The sequence below is a fragment of the Staurois parvus genome, unplaced genomic scaffold, assembly GCF_062004578.1.
Source record: "Staurois parvus isolate SC_StPar_1 unplaced genomic scaffold, SC_StPar_1.0 ptg000293l, whole genome shotgun sequence".
NCBI classification, from domain to species: domain Eukaryota; kingdom Metazoa; phylum Chordata; class Amphibia; order Anura; family Ranidae; genus Staurois; species Staurois parvus.
The window spans coordinates 2,910,635-2,929,852 of record NW_028318089.1 but is presented as its reverse complement, the minus strand read 5'-3'; the positions used below and the strand labels follow the sequence as shown (position 1 = coordinate 2,929,852).

At 45.9% G+C, this 19,218-nt stretch overlaps 1 protein-coding gene across 1 annotated transcript in view; it reads right to left on the bottom strand.

The window, feature by feature from the left end:
• Nucleotides 1–17,103, bottom strand: part of MFSD11 (major facilitator superfamily domain containing 11) — an 83,534-nt gene extending 66,431 nt beyond the window's left edge. Inside the window, exons 1-2 of the mRNA XM_089682673.1 lie at nucleotides 16,835–17,103; nucleotides 1,018–1,164 (exon numbers count right to left, since the gene is read on the bottom strand). Coding sequence (XP_089538799.1) covers nucleotides 1,018–1,113 — 96 coding nt within the window. The 5' untranslated portion in view covers nucleotides 1,114–1,164; nucleotides 16,835–17,103. The remainder of the gene's footprint in view (nucleotides 1–1,017; nucleotides 1,165–16,834) is intronic.
• Nucleotides 17,104–19,218: the final 2,115 nt, after the last annotated feature.

Here is a 19,218-nt window from a genome sequence, read left to right as displayed (position 1 = left end):
TGGTAATATATACAAAACATTAATAATCATAAAGACACCACACCCTCAGAAACATATCATGCCCCCTAAGTAAAATAGCATTGTTAAACCTTTAGAGCAGGGGTCCTCAAACTACGGCCCGTGTGCCACATGCGGCCCGCCGAGCACATTCATCCGGCCCGTCGGCAGGGGACACTAAGTACAGGGGCGGGCAGGGGGCTGCTGTCTCTTACCTGGCTCCGGTCCCACGACGATCTAGTCCAGGATGCGCAGCTCCCTCACTCGATGTCCGTGCTGCCGCCCGGCTCCGCCTCCTCACCGGTGATTGGGCGCCAGTACTGTAGCTCAGGAAAGGCACACAGGCGGCCAATCAACGGCGAGGAGGCGGAGCAGAGCGGCCCCGCGAAAAATCAAGGGAGGGAGAGGCCGGAGTGAAGGAAGGAGGACAACTGACCGCCCGGTAAGTGTGCCGTGCAGATGGTACTGTTGCAACCAGGTATGCTGGCTGCAGCAGCACCATGCTGGAACAGGGGTCGGCTAGTTAAGTGTCATTGCTGTCAGTGGGAGGAATAGTGCCCCATCATTGGTGTCACTGATAATAATGATGGGGCACTATTCCTCCCCCCACTGACACCAACGATGGGGCACTATTCCTCCCCCCACTGACACCAACGATGGGGCACTATTCCTCCCACTGACACCAACGATGGGGCACTATTCCTCCCACTGACACCAATGGCAAGCTGGGGGTGGGGTTACAGCACCTCATTGAAGATCCGAGAGAAAGACATTCCAGGTCCATCAAACATTTTGGGACAGACGCATTAAGCTCAGCCTATCTCCACCCATTGGTCAGCAGCCATGAGGTTTAACATTTCCTAAATTTTATCCCAAAAGGTTTTTTAAAATACAGTAGCTTTCAAAATACTTTGTTAAAGTGAACAGAACATATCTAAGGGCAAAGATAAAAGATAAAAACACTAACAAGTCTCCTGTGAAAAACAACATGTAAGACATAAAGAACATTGTTAAACATACCGCAACATTGCCGCAAGTCTGAAAGGCAGTGAACATGAACATAAAGGCAAAGCCCAAGATGAAGATGTTCATCAGTTTCTTCTGTTCTGGAGTCATGATTTTTCTTTTATGATGGATTGATTAAAAAAAGGAACAGAGGACACCAGCCTGTACAAAGAGTGAAACAGAGAAAACACTATTACCAATAAATATTCTTACCATTTAAGTTTTTTATAGGCACTGTATCATGTTTTTCTACAGATTGTCTTTTTTATGTTGGAAAAACCACACAGTTGCATTCTGCAAGTGCTATTGTTCCAAAGCCAAATCAATGAGGTAAAGCGTTACAATAGGTATTAATATTATTATTATTATACATGATTTATATAGCGCCAACAGTTTGCACAGCGCTTTACAATATAATGGGAGACAATACAATTACAATACATTTCAGTACAGAAGGAATAGGAGGGCCCTGCTCGTGGAGCTTACAATCTAAAAAGGTATGCACCAAAGATTCTGTGGCCGAAACGTGTTGGCCGAAAAACCACCCCCATCGGCATTCGGTCGATCTGAAAATAAGCCCCTCGCTGCTACCGCCGCTTGATGGTTCTCAGCCTTATCTGAGAAACCACCAAAATTTTAGTAGATATAAACTGCTAAAATACCTCAACAGTTAGAGCAGCCTTGTGACTTCAGCAGAGCACTGGTTAAAGCTTTTAGGAGGAGTTTTCATTCTCCCCTGACTGTCCTAAGAGGCTGCATGACCCCTGGCCTTCTGTCTGGACAGTGCCTCTGGATGGCCCTGTGCTGATCATGTGCACCCTGCCCAAAAAAAACACATCTCTCTAGCAATACACACCAAACTGAGCATGTGCAGAGTGCCTCTTAAGGCTCTGTACTATCTGCAGATGGTTTGGGGACTGTGAAAGAAGGGGAGGACCAGAGAAGACAGGATCAAACAGCCTTTTCTCACAGTGCAGAGGATTAACCGCTTACGTTCCACAGTGAGTATAATAAGCATGCTTGACTGCATATCTGCTTCCTCTTGTACCAAATTGTATTGTAACTGTAGTGTCTACCTTCATTTTGTAATGCGCTGCTCAAACTGTTGGCGTATATAAATGATGTATAATAATAATAATATAAAGACTGATTTTACTGTGGTGGGTTTAATAACACTTTAAGAGTGTTTTCACCCTAGAACTTTTAGTTTATTGTTGGAAGAATCAGCAGGTTATAAAAAAAAAAGTAAAAAAAAAAAGTAAAAAAAAACCAAAACAAAAACTTGATTGCAGCCACCACATCTAAGGACTGGCAAGTTACTTTAGGTGACATTTTTATTTAGGGGGTTAGATACATTTTGAAGAAGCACAACTACACAAAACATTAAATATCCTTTCAAGTGTGCGTAGCAGGGAGCTGCATGCCAGCGGCTCGTGTTAGTTAATTGAGACCCAGAGGCTGTATGGACACCCAGGTAGAGTACAGAAAGTGTGTATCCGGGGTCACCCGTCCTTGTAAGTCTGTCAAGCTCTGATGTTCATACAATCATTGTGTCTCTACTAATGCAGGCCATAGATGGGTCGAAAATCGGCCGATTTTCGGATCGTTAGTGGGCTATTTGGTCGGCCGTTTTTCGGTATTTTGGCCGTTTTTTTTTTTCTGTAAAGTTGGAAAAAAATCGGCCGATTTTGCCGATCGGCCGATTTTCGCGGCAATTAGTGGGCAAATCGGCCGATTTTTTGCCGATAAAAAATCTGCGCATGAGCAGTGACCTGCAAGAGGAAGACAAAAAGAAGAAAAAGAAGAAGAGGATGAAGATGAAGAAGAGGATGAGGAAGAAGAGGATGAAGATGAAGAAGAGGATGAGGAAGAAGAGGATGAAGATGAAGAAGAGGATGAGGAAGAAGAGGATGAAGATGAAGAGGATGAGGATGAAGAAGATGAGGATGAAGAGGATGAGGATGAGGAGGATGAGGAGGATGAGGAGGATGAGGAGGATGAAGAGGATGAGGAGGATGAAGAGGATGATGAGGATGAAGAGGATGATGAGGATGAAGAGGATGATGAGGATGAAGAGGATGATGAGGATGAAGAGGATGATGAGGATGAAGAGGATGATGAGGATGAAGAGGATGATGAGGATGAAGAGGATGATGAGGAGGAAGAGGATGAGGAGGAAGAGGATGAGGATGAAGAAGAGGATGAGGATGAAGAAGAGGATGAGGAGGAAGAAGAAGAAGAGGATGAGGATGAAGAGGATGAGGATGAAGAGGATGAAGAGGATGAGGATGATGAGGATGATGAGGATGATGAGGATGAAGAGGATGATGAGGATGAAGAGGATGAAGAGGATGAGGAGGAAGAGGATGAGGAGGAAGAGGATGAGGATGAAGAGGATGAGGATGAGGATGAAGAGGATGAGGATGAAGAGGATGAGGAAGAAGATGAAGAAGATGAAGAAGATGAAGAAGGAGAAGAAGAAAAAGAAAAAGAAAAAGAAGAAGAAGAAGAAGAAGAAGAAGAAGAAGAAGAAGAAGAAGAAGAAGGGGATGAGGATGAGGATGAAGAAAAAGAGGATGAGGATGAAGAAGAAGAAGAAGAAGAAGAAGAAGAAGAGGATGAGTATGAGGATGAAGAAGAAGAAGAAGAAGAAGAAGAAGAAGAAGTAGGATGAAAATAAGAAGAATTCCAGTCCAGCAAAAAGTGTCTCTGCAGAGAGCTCCGCTATTTCTGACAGTTCTCTGACAGTTCTTTGACATTTACAGCGGTTGCAACAATGTATCTATTTGTTTCCGAATAAAAACATCTGTATCCTAAATGGAAACAAATAGATACAATGTTTCAACCACTGTAAATGTGAAGGAACTGTCAGAAATAGCGGAGCTCTCTGCAGGGACACTTTTTGCCGGCTGTAGAAGGGATGAAAATCGGCCGATTTTTTTTACCATTGATGGTAACGTCAGCCGCTTGAACGACCGAATTTTCGTTTTTTAAAAGAAAAATCTGCCGTTTTTCTCCCCATCTATGGCCTGCATAAGTAACACAGGCTGCCTGCAAACAGATCCACACTGAGCCGCCAGAAGCAAAAACAAACATTTCTTTAAGCCATGTCACCTCTGCACCCATGTGAATAAGCCCTAATGCCTGCACCCCTGCCCATCCCCCACGGTTCTGGTTCAAACCTTCCCGGATGAGAAGCATCTGTATACATATTTCTGAAGCCTGCCAATAAAGGAAGATTTCTGACAGTCCAACAAGAGGGACAATAATCAGTAGCACATCAGGAAATTTACCTTCATTTGTCTTGTTTTATTTTTCATGAAATGTATTTATGTCAGGTACTTATATAGCGCCATCAATTTACGCAGCGCTTTACATATATATTGTACATTCACATCAGTCCCTAACCCTCAAGGGGTGTACAATCTAAAGTATGCTGTATATGTCGGCGAGTTTTGTATAACAAATTAACATTTAAGGAGTATGAAAAAACACACACCTTATATCTGGGGTTATTTTGATTTCTTGCACTTTTTGGTCTATCAGTAAGGGTCTCACTGTTCTTGGGTGAGATTTATTGTGCCTTGCAGTTTTGGTGCACTAAAAGCGCACTTATAGGTCCTGCATGCATCAATGTGATAGGGGCCTAAGGGTTTTTTCACACTTGTGGTAATGTCAGCTGCCCTCTGAAAAGCAATTTGCAGTAGATTGTTTTTCAGAGGGCTTTATAGCGTACAGACGTTCAGGAGGTGTTACTGCAGCCTCCTGATGACTGAATTTTACTATTTTTAAATTGCTGAATGGCAATTTTAAAACAGCAAGACTGCGCCACAGCAGCGAGCCAAGCGTTTACCTAGCAATCCCCTGCAGCCCAAGTTAAAAGTTAGTGGTGCGCCGAAGTGAACATTCTGGTGCAAAAACCAAAAATTCAGGATGCACTTGGCCGAAAACCGAAACAGACATTTTTTAAAAACGCAATTTAAAAAAAAAAACACTTTAATGAATGAAAAAAAAAAAATAAAAGCACAACATATACCCCAATTTTTTTGTAAAATAAGAAAGATGATGTTACACCGAGTAGATACCAAACATGTCATACTTTAAAATTGCGCACACTCGTGGAATGGCACTAAATTACGGTACTTAATCTCCACAGGTGACTCTTTAAAAATAAAACACAACAAACACTTTACTCCTGCGCTAGGAAAGGACTCAGTAGACCCAATAGGAATGTTCTGGGATATGCTCTGCTTGCTGCCCTCAACAGACCGGGGTGGTCCGAATACACTGGATACAAATGGAGAAACAGAAAAAGGGCGCACCGACCTAGTGCATTATCGTTTAAAATAATTTATTAAAGAAACAAAAATAGGTATCATACTCACAATGGACATAATAACACAGGCATGTCAAACTGAACAAGATGTACGATCCAAACAACATCTGAGTCCATACGATGGAACCCTGGATGACCAACTGGCTAACGCGTTTTGAGGACACAACCTCTTCTTCGGAGCCTCTTGGCTCTGCGTTAGCCAGTTGGTCATCCAGGGTTCCATCGTATGGACTCAGATGTTGTTTGGATCATACATCTTGTTCAGTTTGACATGCCTGTGTTATGTTCATTGTGAGTATGATACCTATTTTTGTTTCTTTAATCAATTATTTTAAACGATAATGCACTAGGTCGGTGCGCCCTTTTTCGGTTTCTCCATTTGACTCTTTAAAAATGTCTACAGGTTACAAGTTTAAAGTTACAGCAAAGGTCAAGTGCTAGAAGTATTGCTCTCGCTCTGATGTTCGCGGTGATAACTCACATGTGGTTTGAACACTGTTTTCATATGTGGGCATGACCAGGGGCGGACTGACAACTCATGGGGCCCCCGGGCAATAGGGGATCATGGGGCCCCTGTGTCCTTGCCCACACTCAAAGCACACCCAAAAAAGCCTATAAAAAAGGTACCAGGGGCATTTCATGGGGCCCCCTACTGACCCCAGGACCTTGGGCAGTGCCCGAGAGCTCAAATGGTCAGTCCGCCCCTGGGCGTGGCCTACATATGCGTTCCCCACTGTGCACGAGCATGGGGGGGAGGGACATGGGCACTTAAAAAAAAAAATCATTTTAAATCACTTTTAATTCAAATATCCCTCCTGATAGAAATAAGCAGTGACAGGTCCCCTTTATGGAAAAATCTGGGGTCAATAAAACCCCACATCTCTTCTATACAATGTAAAACATTAGTATACATCCGTTTTATCCGTTTAATAAACATGTTGTCACTGAGGTAATGCACAAGGCTGGTGCGCCTTCTTTTGCACTTACTTTGTACCTGTGATTTTGTGAGTTGCCGTTTGTCATTTGGATCTAATAAATGTGATTTTATACTGCACTTAGACTGCGCTCTCCAGTCCCAATGGTGTACTGCATTACAGAAAAAAAAAAAAAAAAAAAAAGGAGGGGGGGGGGGGTCATACAATTTTGGTAGGCCTTCCTTTTAAAGTGTATTTTGAAGGCATCACCACTTTGAAACCGTATGATTATACGAAAGGCATCAAGGAGGAGCCTCACTACGCAGTGACGTCACGCTGCCATATCACGGAAATTCGGTGGCCATCTTTACATGCTGACTGGTTAGTAACATTGGCAGCACAGGCTACATATCACCTTGTTACCTACAGAGCTATATAGCTACCTTGATCATTTTAGCTACTTGCCAGATTTTACATGTGTGTACACCATTATTTTACCCTTGAATAATTCTCCAATAAAATTACAAGCTTACTACACTATGGGATCCCCTATTTTTTGCTCCACCATGAACACTTAAACCCTCAGGACTCAGATCTCATCCAGCCCGGAGGAAGGATTTGTTTCCCTATGACCAGACCATACTACACAACCCATAAAAGGGACCTCTGATTGACATCAATTAATTCCCATACCATCAGAGGGAGAGAATCTTAGACCAGACCAGATTCCAGAGAGGGGAGATCTCCAGGCTGATGTTTATGACCAATGCGCATTAAGATTGCAATCCCACTAATCTATCGCACACCACCGGATAATAACTACTTCTCACCCTATACTACTGATCCCCAGAACATTCACGTGTACTCTGCTGGGATTTCACCTTGAATAGCACCATCACGCCATAGAGCAGTTAATGGGAATTATATGTGTTCTTTGGTTTATTCTATTTGCACTTTAAGGAATTTTGGTTGATAAGGATTATTTTATAGATACGAATCTGTTCTATTTTATGCGCTGCACCTTTTCTTGATTCATGTGTTGAGAGTATGCAGGCTGTTCATGGAGGATGAAGGAACTGATACCATTGAATGGCCCCGATGCGCGCCTGACCTAAATCCAATAGAACACTTCTGGAATATTGTGATGGATTTGGTAAAATGCCTATTTCGTTTCCTATTGAATATATATATATACGCTATTTCTATAAGTTTTATAAATATTTACTTTTATACTTTAATACATATGTTGTGTGAATATTTTCTGCCTGCTGGGCTTTGTGGTACTATAAGAAATCCTTGCTTAAGAAATGTCTGCTCACACACACAGACCCCCTCCCACCGTGTGATTTGGAAGACAAAAGAATGTTTTCCTAAAAGATAAGGCCTGGAAGAAGATCACACCTATACCATGACGGAGATTGTTTTCGTGTGGAAATGACCAATCAAAGACTAATATAATGCTTATGCTGTTGTCACATGACTCTCGCATCATTCTGCATATATAAGCTCACTTTCTCATTATAATAAACTAGAAGTGTTCATAGACTGAACTTGTGTGTCAGCGTGAGTCTCTTCCAGTGTGCGCACATTCCAAAGCTAGCGTCATAAATTAGAACAGGAACAGATAAGCACTGGACGATTCAGTCCTTGACTAAATCAATATCATGTTTCGGTCCATCCGACTTCAACAGGTTGCACCTCAGACTGTTCAGGAGCTCAGTGATGCCCTGATCCAGATCTAGGAGGAAATACCCCATGACACCATCCATCGTCTCATTAGGAGCATGCCCACGACGTTGTCAGGCATGCATACAAGCACGTGAGGGCCATACAAACTACGGAGTACCATTTTGAGTTGCTGGAGTAGCCTGCTGCATCATTTTTTCACTCTGATTTTTCAGGGTGTCTTTAAATTCAGTCCTCTGTAGCTTGGTAATTTTCATTCCCATCAAATGATGGGGCATCCTTACATTCATAATACCAAGTCCATATCAGTATAGATATCCAGCATTAGATTTTTTCCCCATTGAGATCTGATGTGTTTTCAAAGTGTTCCTTTAATATTTTTGAGCAGTGTAATTCACATTCTGCAATCACCTGCATTCAGTTTATAACTGCAGTAAGAGAAAAGAATGCTGTGCATCCAGAAGATTAAATACTCTGAATGCATCTAAATAGATGTAAACTGTAAAGGTAAAGGCATCTCAATGCAGAAGAATTTGATCGGAGAAGCATAGAGGCTCATCCACACAAGCATCAAAAACACCACCTACAGGCGAGTATGGCATACAGGTTTATACACACCTGTATGCAGCAGTATAGATGGGCCAATTCAGTTTTGCATATCATTTTAATGTTGCACTGCGTTCATCAGCATTAACACACAGACACACACAAAAAAAAAAAAAAAAAAACTTCATCGTTGGTCATATTTTACGTTGCACATATGTAAACGCTGTTGCTAATGTTTACTAGTGCATACGGACCGTACTGGCCACTGCTCAGGTCTGACACTCAATGTATAGCCAATGGAGCTGGTTACACACTATAGATGTTTACATGTTGGTCCTGAATAAGTCATTGATGAGGCAGCAATGAATGTGCTGAATTATCTTGGTCTTCAGTGATTCAGTATAATCTGAGGTCATTATTATACGTGCTGCCTTGTCAATGACTCATTCAGGGTTGACATGTAAACATCAATAGTGTGTAATCACCAGCCATAGCGCGTAATCACCAGCCATAGCGCGTAATCACCAGTGGTGGCTCTGCTGGCAGCACAATGCTGATATTTATATGTCAGCCCTGAGCAGCAGCTGCCAATAGGGTCCATGTACTCTGTACACATGTAAACACTAGCACAAACATTACATGTGGTCAGCTTTTTATGCAGGATCTGCCTGCCAGTAAGATCCTACATAAGTCAATACAGTTGGGTGACTGAATCCTACAATGTTTTTTTTTTAATTATATACAGTGGGGCAAAAAAGTATTTAGTCAGCCACCAATTGTGCAAGTTCTCCCACTTAAAAAGATGAGAGGCCTGTAATTGGCATCATAGGTAGACCTCAACTATGAGAGACAAAATGAGAAAAAAAATCCAGACAATCACATCGGCTGATTTGGAAAGAATTTATTTGCAAATTATGGTGGAAAATAAGTATTTGGTCACCTACAAACAAGCAGGATTTCTGGCTCTCACAGACCTGTACCTTCTTCTTTAAGAGGCTCCTCTGTCCTGCACTCATTACCTGTATCAATGGCACCTGTTTGAACTTGTTATCAGTATAAAAGACACCTGTCCACAACCTCAAACAGTCACACTCCAAACTCCACTATGGTGAAGACCAAAGAGATGTCGAAGAACACCAGAAACGAAATTGTAGACCTGCACCAGGCTGGGAAGACTGAATCTGCAATAGGCGAGCAGCTTGGTGTGAACAAATCAACTGTGGGAGCAATAATTAGAAAATGGAAGACATACAAGACCACTGAATCTCCCTCGATCTGGGGCTCCACGCAAGATCTCACCCTGTGGGGTCAAAATGATCACAAGAACGGTGAGGAAAAATCCCAGGACCACAGGGGGGGGACTTAGTGAATGACCTGCAGAGAGCTGGGACCAACGTAACAAAGGCTACCATCAGTAACACACTATGCCGCCAGGGACTCAGATCCTGCAGTGCCAGATGTGTCCCCCTGCTTAAGCCAGTACATGTCCGGGCCCATCTGAAGTCTGCTAGAGAGCATTTGGATGATCCAGAAGAGGATTGGGAGAATGTCATATGGTCAGATGAAACCAAAATAGAACTGTTTGGTAGAAACACAACTCATCGTGTTTGGAGGAGAGAGAATGCTGTGTTGCATCCAAAGAACACCATACCTACTGTGAAGCATGGGGGTGGCAACATCATGCTTTGGGGCTGTTTCTCCGCAAAGGGACCAGAACGACTGATCCATGTACAGGACAGAATGAATGGGGCCATGTATCGTGAGATTTTGAGTGCAAACCTCCTTCCATCAGCAAGGGCATTGAAGATGAAACGTGGCTGGGTCTTCCAACATGACAATGATCCCAAACATACCGCCCGGGCAACGAAGGAGTGGCTTCGTAAGAAGCATCTCAAGGTCCTGGAGTGGCCTAGCCAGTCTCCAGATCTCAACCCCATAGAAAACCTTTGGAGGGAGTTGAAAGTCCGTGTTGCCCAGCAACAGCCCCAAAACATCACTGCTCTAGAGGAGATCTGCATGGAGGAATGGGCCAACATACCAGCAACAGTGTGTGCCAACCTTGTGAAGACTTACAGGAAACGTTTGACCTCTGTCATTGCCAACAAAGGATATATAACAAAGTATTGAGATGAACTTTTGATATTGACCAAATACTTATTTTCCACCATAATTTGCAAATAAATTCTTTCCAAATCAGCCAATGTGATTGTCTGGATTTTTTTTCTCATTTTGTCTCTCATAGTTGAGGTCTACCTATGATGCCAATTACAGGCGTCTCTCATCTTTTTAAGTGGGAGAACTTGCACAATTGGTGGCTGACTAAATACTTTTTTGCCCCACTGTACATTTCCCAGAAAACTTCTCCTGCATTTAAGTAACCCAAAACACAGATTATTGGAAATGCAGCCTAATGCTGGCCACCATACACGGTTAGAAAGTAGTTTCTAAAAACTATCATTCGACTTTTGAAACATTTGTAAACTAATTTAAATTATCAAAATGCAAAGTTTTATGGCAAAAATCTAACCGTCGCGTTGGATCTTTTGAGCCAAACAATCGATTTTCTAAGCATTAGTAGTGGAATCGATCCAAAATTTATAAAAAAATTAACAAAAAAAACACACCTGTTTACCATTATCAATGAAGGTAAAAGAAAATCCCAAGTTTTGGGTTGTTCCCAGAAAATAGAGGGGAAATCTTGCAACAGGAACACTAATTCTGATGACCTGGGGGTACCCAAGGGACTCCCTTGATTTGCTTATATTATTATATTTGATTTGATTATATTACAGTAGCACCCTTCAAGAGACAGGAATTCTTTTATTTTGCATTAAAAGCACTAGGGACAGTTTAACACTTTCAAAACAGGGTTTAACGATGAAAAGGTCAAAATGGTACAAATAAAATATTTACAGGAAAAAAAAAAAAAAAAAAGTGTTACAAAGAAATAAAGAGAACAATAAAGCAACAGAATTAAAAATAGAGCTGAAAATTAAGAATATTTGCAAAGTCCCTGGTTTTAGCAGAGTCCAATTCTCCAAGCAAAAACCTTGCAGTGGCTCTCTCAAGTCCGGTTAGGTGTTCCTTAGGCAGGCCATAGACGGGCCATTTATCAGCGGAATTGTCGGCCGATAAACGAAAAATCGGTCAGTCCCGTTGCCGATGCAGCTACCAATGTCCACGAAAAACGGCCGATTTTCCAGCATGACCGATTAAAATAAACGAGAAGATCCGCGAAAAACGGCCGATGGGCTGGCCCCACTAACGGCGTGAATATCAGCCGATTTTTCGTGCAGACAAAAATGTGGCCGATAAACGACCCGTCTATGGCCTGCATAGGTTGATGTTAAAAACGAGAGCTACCGAAGCTGCTTGCAATCTCTTCATCTTATCAAGGGGGGGGGGGGGATGTTATTATACAGTATTTATAAAGCGCCAATAGTTCGCTCAGCGCTGTACATTACAAAGGGGGACAGAACATGTGACAGAACAATACCAATACAATGTGATACACGAGGGGTTCAAGGGCCCTGCTCTTTGGAGCTTACAATCTAGGAGGGAGGGGATGGTGGCACAGGAGGAGATAGCTGTGGGGGATGGAGTGGTAGGAAGAGTGGAGGAGGTCGGCAAGTTAGCAGGGGGTGGCGTAGGCTTCCCTGAAGAGATGGGTTTTCAGGGTGCGCCTAAAGGAGAGGAGAGTAGGTGATAATCTGATGGGTTGGGGCAGGGAGTTCCAGAGGATTGGTGACACCCTGGAGAAGTCCTGGAGGCGGGCATGGGAGGAGGAGACCAGGGAACTAGAGAGAAGGAGGTCTTGTGAGGAGCGGAGTGTGCGTGCTGGGCGGTACTTGGATATTAGGTCAGTGATGTAGTTCGGGGCAGTATGGTGGACAGCTTTGTACGTCAGCGTTAGGATTTTGAATTTGATCCGTTGCACAATCGGAAGCCAGTGGAGGGAATGGCAGAGGGGGGTGGCGGAGACAGAGCGGTTGGAAAGGTGAATGAGTCTGGCAGCCGTATTCAGGATCGACTGAAGCGGGGATAGCCAGCGGCAAGGCAGGCCAGTGAGGAGGGAGTTGCAGTAGTCGAGTCGTGATATGAGAGAGTGGATGAGCTGTTTAGTGGTTTCTGGGGTTAGGAACGTGCGGATTTTGGCGATGTTGCGGAGGTGGAGTCTGCACGAGTTTGTTAAAGATTGGACTTGGGGCTGGAAGGATAGGTTGGAGTCCAGAATGACACCCAGTACTCTGGCCTGCAGGGCGGGTTTGATGGTAGCGTTGTTGGATGTGACGGAGAAATCAATGGGGGGTGGTGTCCGGGCTGGGGGGGAAGACAAGAAACTCGGTTTTGGAGAGGTTCAATTTAAGGAAGTGGAGCGACATCCAGTCTGATATGTCGCTCAGTAGGTGTGTGATTCGGGCTGAGACCAAGGGGGTGAGGTGGGGGGTTGAGAGATAGATTTGTGTGTCGTCGGCATAGAGGTGGTAGTTGAAGCCGTGAGAGTGTATGAGTTGGCCAAGGGAGGAGGTATAGATGGAGAAGAGAAGGGGCCCAAGGACAGAGCCTTGAGGGACCCCAACAGAGAGGGGGAGTGAGGGGGAGGTGGTAGCATTATAGGTAACGCTGAAGGAGCGTTGTGACAGGTAGGATGAGAGCCAGGAGAGAGCAGAATCTCTGAGGCCGAGGGAGTGTAGTTTTTTGAGGAGGAGGGGGTGGTCGACTGTGTCGAAGGCCGCAGAGAGGTCAAGGAGTAGGAGCACTGAATAGTGGCCATTAGCTTTGGCGGTTAGCAGGTCGTTGGAGAGTTTGAGTAAGGCAGTTTCGGTGGAGTGTAGGGGACGGAAGCCGGACTGTAGGGGATCGAGGAGGTTGTTGTCGTTGAGGTGAGAGCATAGGCGGGCGTAGACTAGGCGCTCGAGGAGTTTAGATGTAAATGGGAGCAGGGAGATGGGTCTGAGGTTGTTCGGGTCATTGGGGTCCAGGGAGGGCTTTTTAAGTATGGGGGTGATGTGTGCATGTTTCAGAGGGGAGGGGAAAGTGCCTGAGGAGAGAGAGAGATTGAAGATGTGGGTGAGGGAGCGTAGGATGGAGGAGGAGGAAGGTCGTAGGAGTTGTGAGGGGATAGGGTCGAGGGGGCAGGTGGTGAGGCGGGCATCAGAGAGGATCTTGGAGACTTCCTCGATGGTAGTAAGGTCAAAGGTGCGGAGTGTGGGGGGAGCTTCAGTATGAGGAATGTAGGGTGGGGTGGAAGAGGAGGTCAGAGCAGTGGTGGGGCCCTGGGAGAGGGGTGATGAGGGGGTAGCTGAGTGAGGGTGAAGGGGGTTGGAGAGAGTTTGAGCAGCGACGAAGTCCCTGCAGGTTATGTCGAGGGGGAGGGGGGATAAGGGGGTAGCTGTGTGAGAGGGGACAGTTTGAGAGGGCGTGCGAGTTGCGGCGATGTCCTTGCGAATTGTGTCAATCTTGTTTTTGAAGTGATTGGCAATCTCAAGGGCAGTGAGTGAGGTGCTGGGTGGAGGTGGGGGTGGCGAGAGTAGAGAGTTGAAGGTGGGGGTGTTTACAGAGACCATCTGACCAATCATCCAGTTTAAAGGGTGGGTGCTGACAGGTCACAATATTCATGACCAAGTCCCAAATACATTATCTTACAAGTATTCATATTTCTGAATACCATTTACAGTCTGCTACCATGCAGATTATTGTCCAGCATGCAATTAGCTTCTAAATGGATCTAGATATGGCAGGTCTCGGAGATCTAGTTCTTGTAGGAGGGGTGTGGAGGCCTAAGCCACTCTGGTACCTCCTAGAATAGAGGGGTTCAAAATGCTACCCAATAACTGAGGGGGGGTAAATAGGATTTTATTCTGGCTATGCCGTCATAATTCCAGAAGTTATGAAACATGCTGAAATTTCAGAATCTTGGCTGGAACAATTGAGTACTGATGTGATACATTTTTTATTTGCACTAACATACAATTTTGAGGACAAGCTTTCTGGGCATGTCCACTTCTTGAAGGTCCAGGCAGTACTATTTCACAAAGTTTTAGCAGAATGTTAGAAAAGATGTTGAAAAAGGGGAGAAAAAAAAAACCAGAAAAAAAAAAACACACACAAATGGCTACAATCACCTCAAGCAGAATCTTGGCTGATAGATGTGTATTCCACTGAGGTATTTACGACCCAAGGTCTGTTAGGTCTTCAGATTACGCAAGCTTGCCAGAGTGACAGTTTTATTAGGGTGTCAGGGATCGCGGCGTCCTGTCGGCCGGCGCATGCGCACTGGCGACGGCTCACGCCGGGACACAGGCACTAGGTCCCGGCGAGCCGTGGATGACAGGATGCCGCGCATGCGCAGTGGGACCCGCGGGCGCGCCTCGGGCGGCCAATGACAGCCCGGGGGCGCGTCCCGAGCGGCCAATGACAGTGCAGGGCGCAATATTTAAAGATGCCCTGCACTGTCAGTAATCGCCGCAAGGTCTATCTGAGTTCCTGAGTCCTGTACCTGTGTTTTTGACCCTGATTGACCCTGACTACGCTGCCTACTCCTGTGTTGACCCGGATTGTCCTGACTACTCTGCCTTCTCCCATCCTGACCCTCGGCTTGTTTTGACCTCTCTACGGACTGACTTATCCTGCTGACCCTGCGTGTGACCTGACTACTCTCCGCCTGCCGACTCTGTACCTCGCCTACCCCACGGGACCCCGCTCGTGATCCATCCTGCTAGGTCCTGCCGTCCTCCTCACATCTGGCTCTCCCGGTACCAATACATCCCCGGAGGTTGCCCCTGCCACTGGTGGGCCTGCTCGGAGGTCGTGACCTGGTCCCGGTCTGTTTCAAGTCCATCCCCACCATCAGGGGCCCTGGTGAAAGCACAGACCGGGACTTAGACTCCACGCTTTGGGTAGGTCTGTCAAGTGGGCAGCCAGGGGCACCACCTGGCGAGATCTAACATAGGGTTTTCAGACTAGAATGGGGGACTGGGATAATAGGCATGAGAAGGCCTGTATCTGTCCTGATATGACATATGGCTCTGGCAACAGTTATCACTTGTATAATGCACCAGAGGCTTTCTGGGGGGATGACTAGAAGGGAACCACCGCTGCTATTCACCAACTAGTGCTAGGAACGGTCATGGCTGAATCTTAACAACATGGCGTCCTTGCCCGTTCACACGGCCTTGTGAGGGCGCAGTATGCGTTTCCATTACTCAGAGCTCTAGGAGTCACTCTGCACATGCTCCATTTGAGATGTATTGCTATAGTTTTTTTTGTTTTGTTTTTTTGGAAGGGTGCATGTGATCGGCACAGGACCAATCAGCACTGGCCAGAGAGAGGGTCAGGGGTTATGCAGCCACACAGGACAGTCAGAGAATGGAAACTCCTCCTACAAGCTTTAACCAGTGCTCTGCCGGACACTGATATTAAAGTCACAAGAATGCTCTAACTGCGGATAAGAAAATATATTTAGCAGTTTATATTTACTAAAATAATTGCATTTCCATGTTTTGTGTACTGTGGGAGACCAGAAGGCGTGAATGCAAGATCCTGGGTTTACTTGGTCACCAACAATTGTTTAGGTAGTCAGTATGTGTCCAGTAACATCCACATGAATGGCAGGAGCCAAGGTTTCCAAGCAGAACATTGCCCAAAGCATCACGCTGCCTCTGCAGACTTCCCTTCTGCCCATAGTGTATCCTGGTGCCACCTCTTCTCCAGGTAAGCAACACACACAGCCATCAACAAGACGTAAAAGAAAATGCAATCAGACCAGGCCACCTTCTTCCAGTGCTCCGTGGTCCAATTCTGATGCTCACATGCCCATTGTAGGTGTCTTTGACTGTAGACACGGATCAGCATGAGCCCCCTGACCCGTCTGAGGCTTACACAGCCCCATACACAACAAACTGCAATGACAATTTTTTGGCTTTCAACACATCAACCTCAGGGACAACATGTTCACTTTCTGCCTAATATATCCCGCTGACAGATCATCAATGATACTCCAGTGACAGGTCATGAGGTTGTGTCTGATAGGTGTAAGTCTGCAGACTGTGTGTGGGGTCTTCTGTCTGCATACATGTACCACCCGTGTACAGCCGCCTACACCCATTCATGTCTATGGGGGGCAGCACAAGGCAGCAGGGCTCCCAGGCATGCTGGAAGGAGGAGTACGCCCATCTACATGGGACCTCAACACCCAATCAATGACACTTTATTAGACCCCATTCATATCCTGCATTTATAGCAAATAGAACAGCCAGACAGGGCACTAGAGCCCCACTCAGACTGCTCACCATGCACCCACACCCTCCTGTCCTGGGGGTCCCTCACCCGCACAGCCCCTCCCCCTTACCTTGTGTCCGGACCCCCCGAAGCAGCTCTCTCCAGCAGAAGTTTCCCAGTCTGGAGAGCACACAAGTCACCAGTCAGCTGACCTGGGGAAGCGGTGTGCAGCTGACGAAGGCGAAGCGGCGCTGAGCATGCCGGGAAGTGGAGTACAATGGTGACGGGGAAGATTTGGTGTGCGAGGATTAGTCTACGGAGGGCAGGCGGTACACAGACAGCGGTCCGGAGAGAACACTGAGCTCAGCCGGGACACAGAGGAGCCTCTTCCCCGCCAGAGGAGGAATACACCCCGAAACCACTTTACCCCCCAACCCACACAACTACATCTCCCACAGGCCTCTACGGCATGACTCACACAACAGGTTAACACCTTCCTGTCCGGAGAGAGACTAAAGAGGTCACGTGACTGGCGGTGTCCCAGAACAAATGTGACCTGATTTATAATCCCAACCCTTGTTCTACACACCGAGGGACCGTATACACCGACACCCCGTATTCTATACACCGAGGGACCGTATACACCGACACCCCGTATTCTATACACCGAGGGACCGTATACACCGACACCCCGTATTCTATACACCGAGGGACCGTATACACCGACACCCCGTATTCTGTATACCGAGGGACCGTATACACAGACACCCCGTATTCTGTATACCGAGGGACCGTATACACAGACACCCCGTATTCTGTATACCGAGGGACCGTATACACAGACACCCCGTATTCTGTACACCGAGGGACCGTATACACCGACACCCCGTATTCTGTACACCGAGGGACCGTATACACCGACACCCCGTATTCTGTACACTGTATACACCGACACCCCGTATTCTGTACACTGTATACATCGACACCCCGTATTCTATATACTGAGGGACCGTATACACCGACACCCCGTATTCTGTACACTGAGGGACCGTATACACCGACACCCCGTATTCTGTACACCGAGGGACCGTATACACCGACACCCCGTATTCTGTACACCGAGGGACCGTATACACCGACACCCCGTATTCTGTACACCGAGGGACCGTATACACCGACACCCCGTATTCTGTACACCGAGGGACCGTATACACCGACACCCCGTATTCTGTACACCGAGGGACCGTATACACCGACACCCCGTATTCTGTACACCGAGGGACCGTATACACCGACACCCCGTATTCTGTACACCGAGGGACCGTATACACCGACACCCCATATTCTGTACACCGAGGGACCGTATACACCGACACCCCCTATTCTATACACCGAGGGACCGTATACACCGACACCCCGTATTCTATATACCGAGGGACCAGATACACCGACGCCCCGTATTCTATATACCGAGGGACCAGATACACCGACGCCCCGTATTCTATATACCGAGGGACCAGATACACCGATGCCCCGTATTCTATATACCGAGGGACCAGATACACCGATGCCCCGTATTCTATATACTGAGGGACCAAATACACTGATACCCCGTATTCTATATACTGAGGGACCATATACACCGATACTCCGTATTCTATATACTGAGGGACCAGGTACACCGATACCCTGTATTCTATACACTGAGTGACCGTATACAGTGAAGGAAATAAGTATTTGATCCCCTGCTGATTTTGAATGTTTGCCCACTCACATAGAAATGATCAGTCTAAAAATCGAATAGTAGGTGTATTGTAACACTGAGAGACAGAATAGCAACAAAAAAATCAAAAGAAATGCATGTCTAACAAATTATGCACTGATTTGCATGTTCATGAGGGAAAAAGGTATTTGATCCCCTATCATTCAGTAGGATTTCTGGCTATCAGGTGTCTTTTATACAGGTAAGCTGAGATAAGAACCAGTCTCTTAAAGGGAGTGCTGCTAATCTCATTTTGTTACCTGTATAAAAGACACCTGTCCACAGGAGAAATCAAACAATCAGATTCCAAACTCTCCACCATGACAAAGACCAAAGAGGTGTCCAAGGATGTCAGGGACAAGATTGTAGACCTACACAAGGCTGGACTGGGCTACCAAACTATGGCCAGGCAGCTTGGTGAGAAGGTGACAACAGCTGGTACAATCCTTCGCAAATAGAAGAAACACAAAACAACTGTCAGTCTCCCTAGGTCTGGTGCACTGTGCAAGATCCCACCTCGTGGAGTGTCAATGATTATGAGAACAGTGAGGAATTATCCCAGAACTACATGTGAGGATCTTGTCAATAATATCCAGGAAGCTGGGACCACAGTCACCAAGAAGACAATTGGTAACACACTACGCCGACAAGAATTGAAATCCTGCAGTGCCCGCAAGGTTCCTCTGCTCAAGAAAGCACATGTCCAGGCCCAGCTGAAGTTTGCCATTGAACATCTGAATGATTCAGCGGAG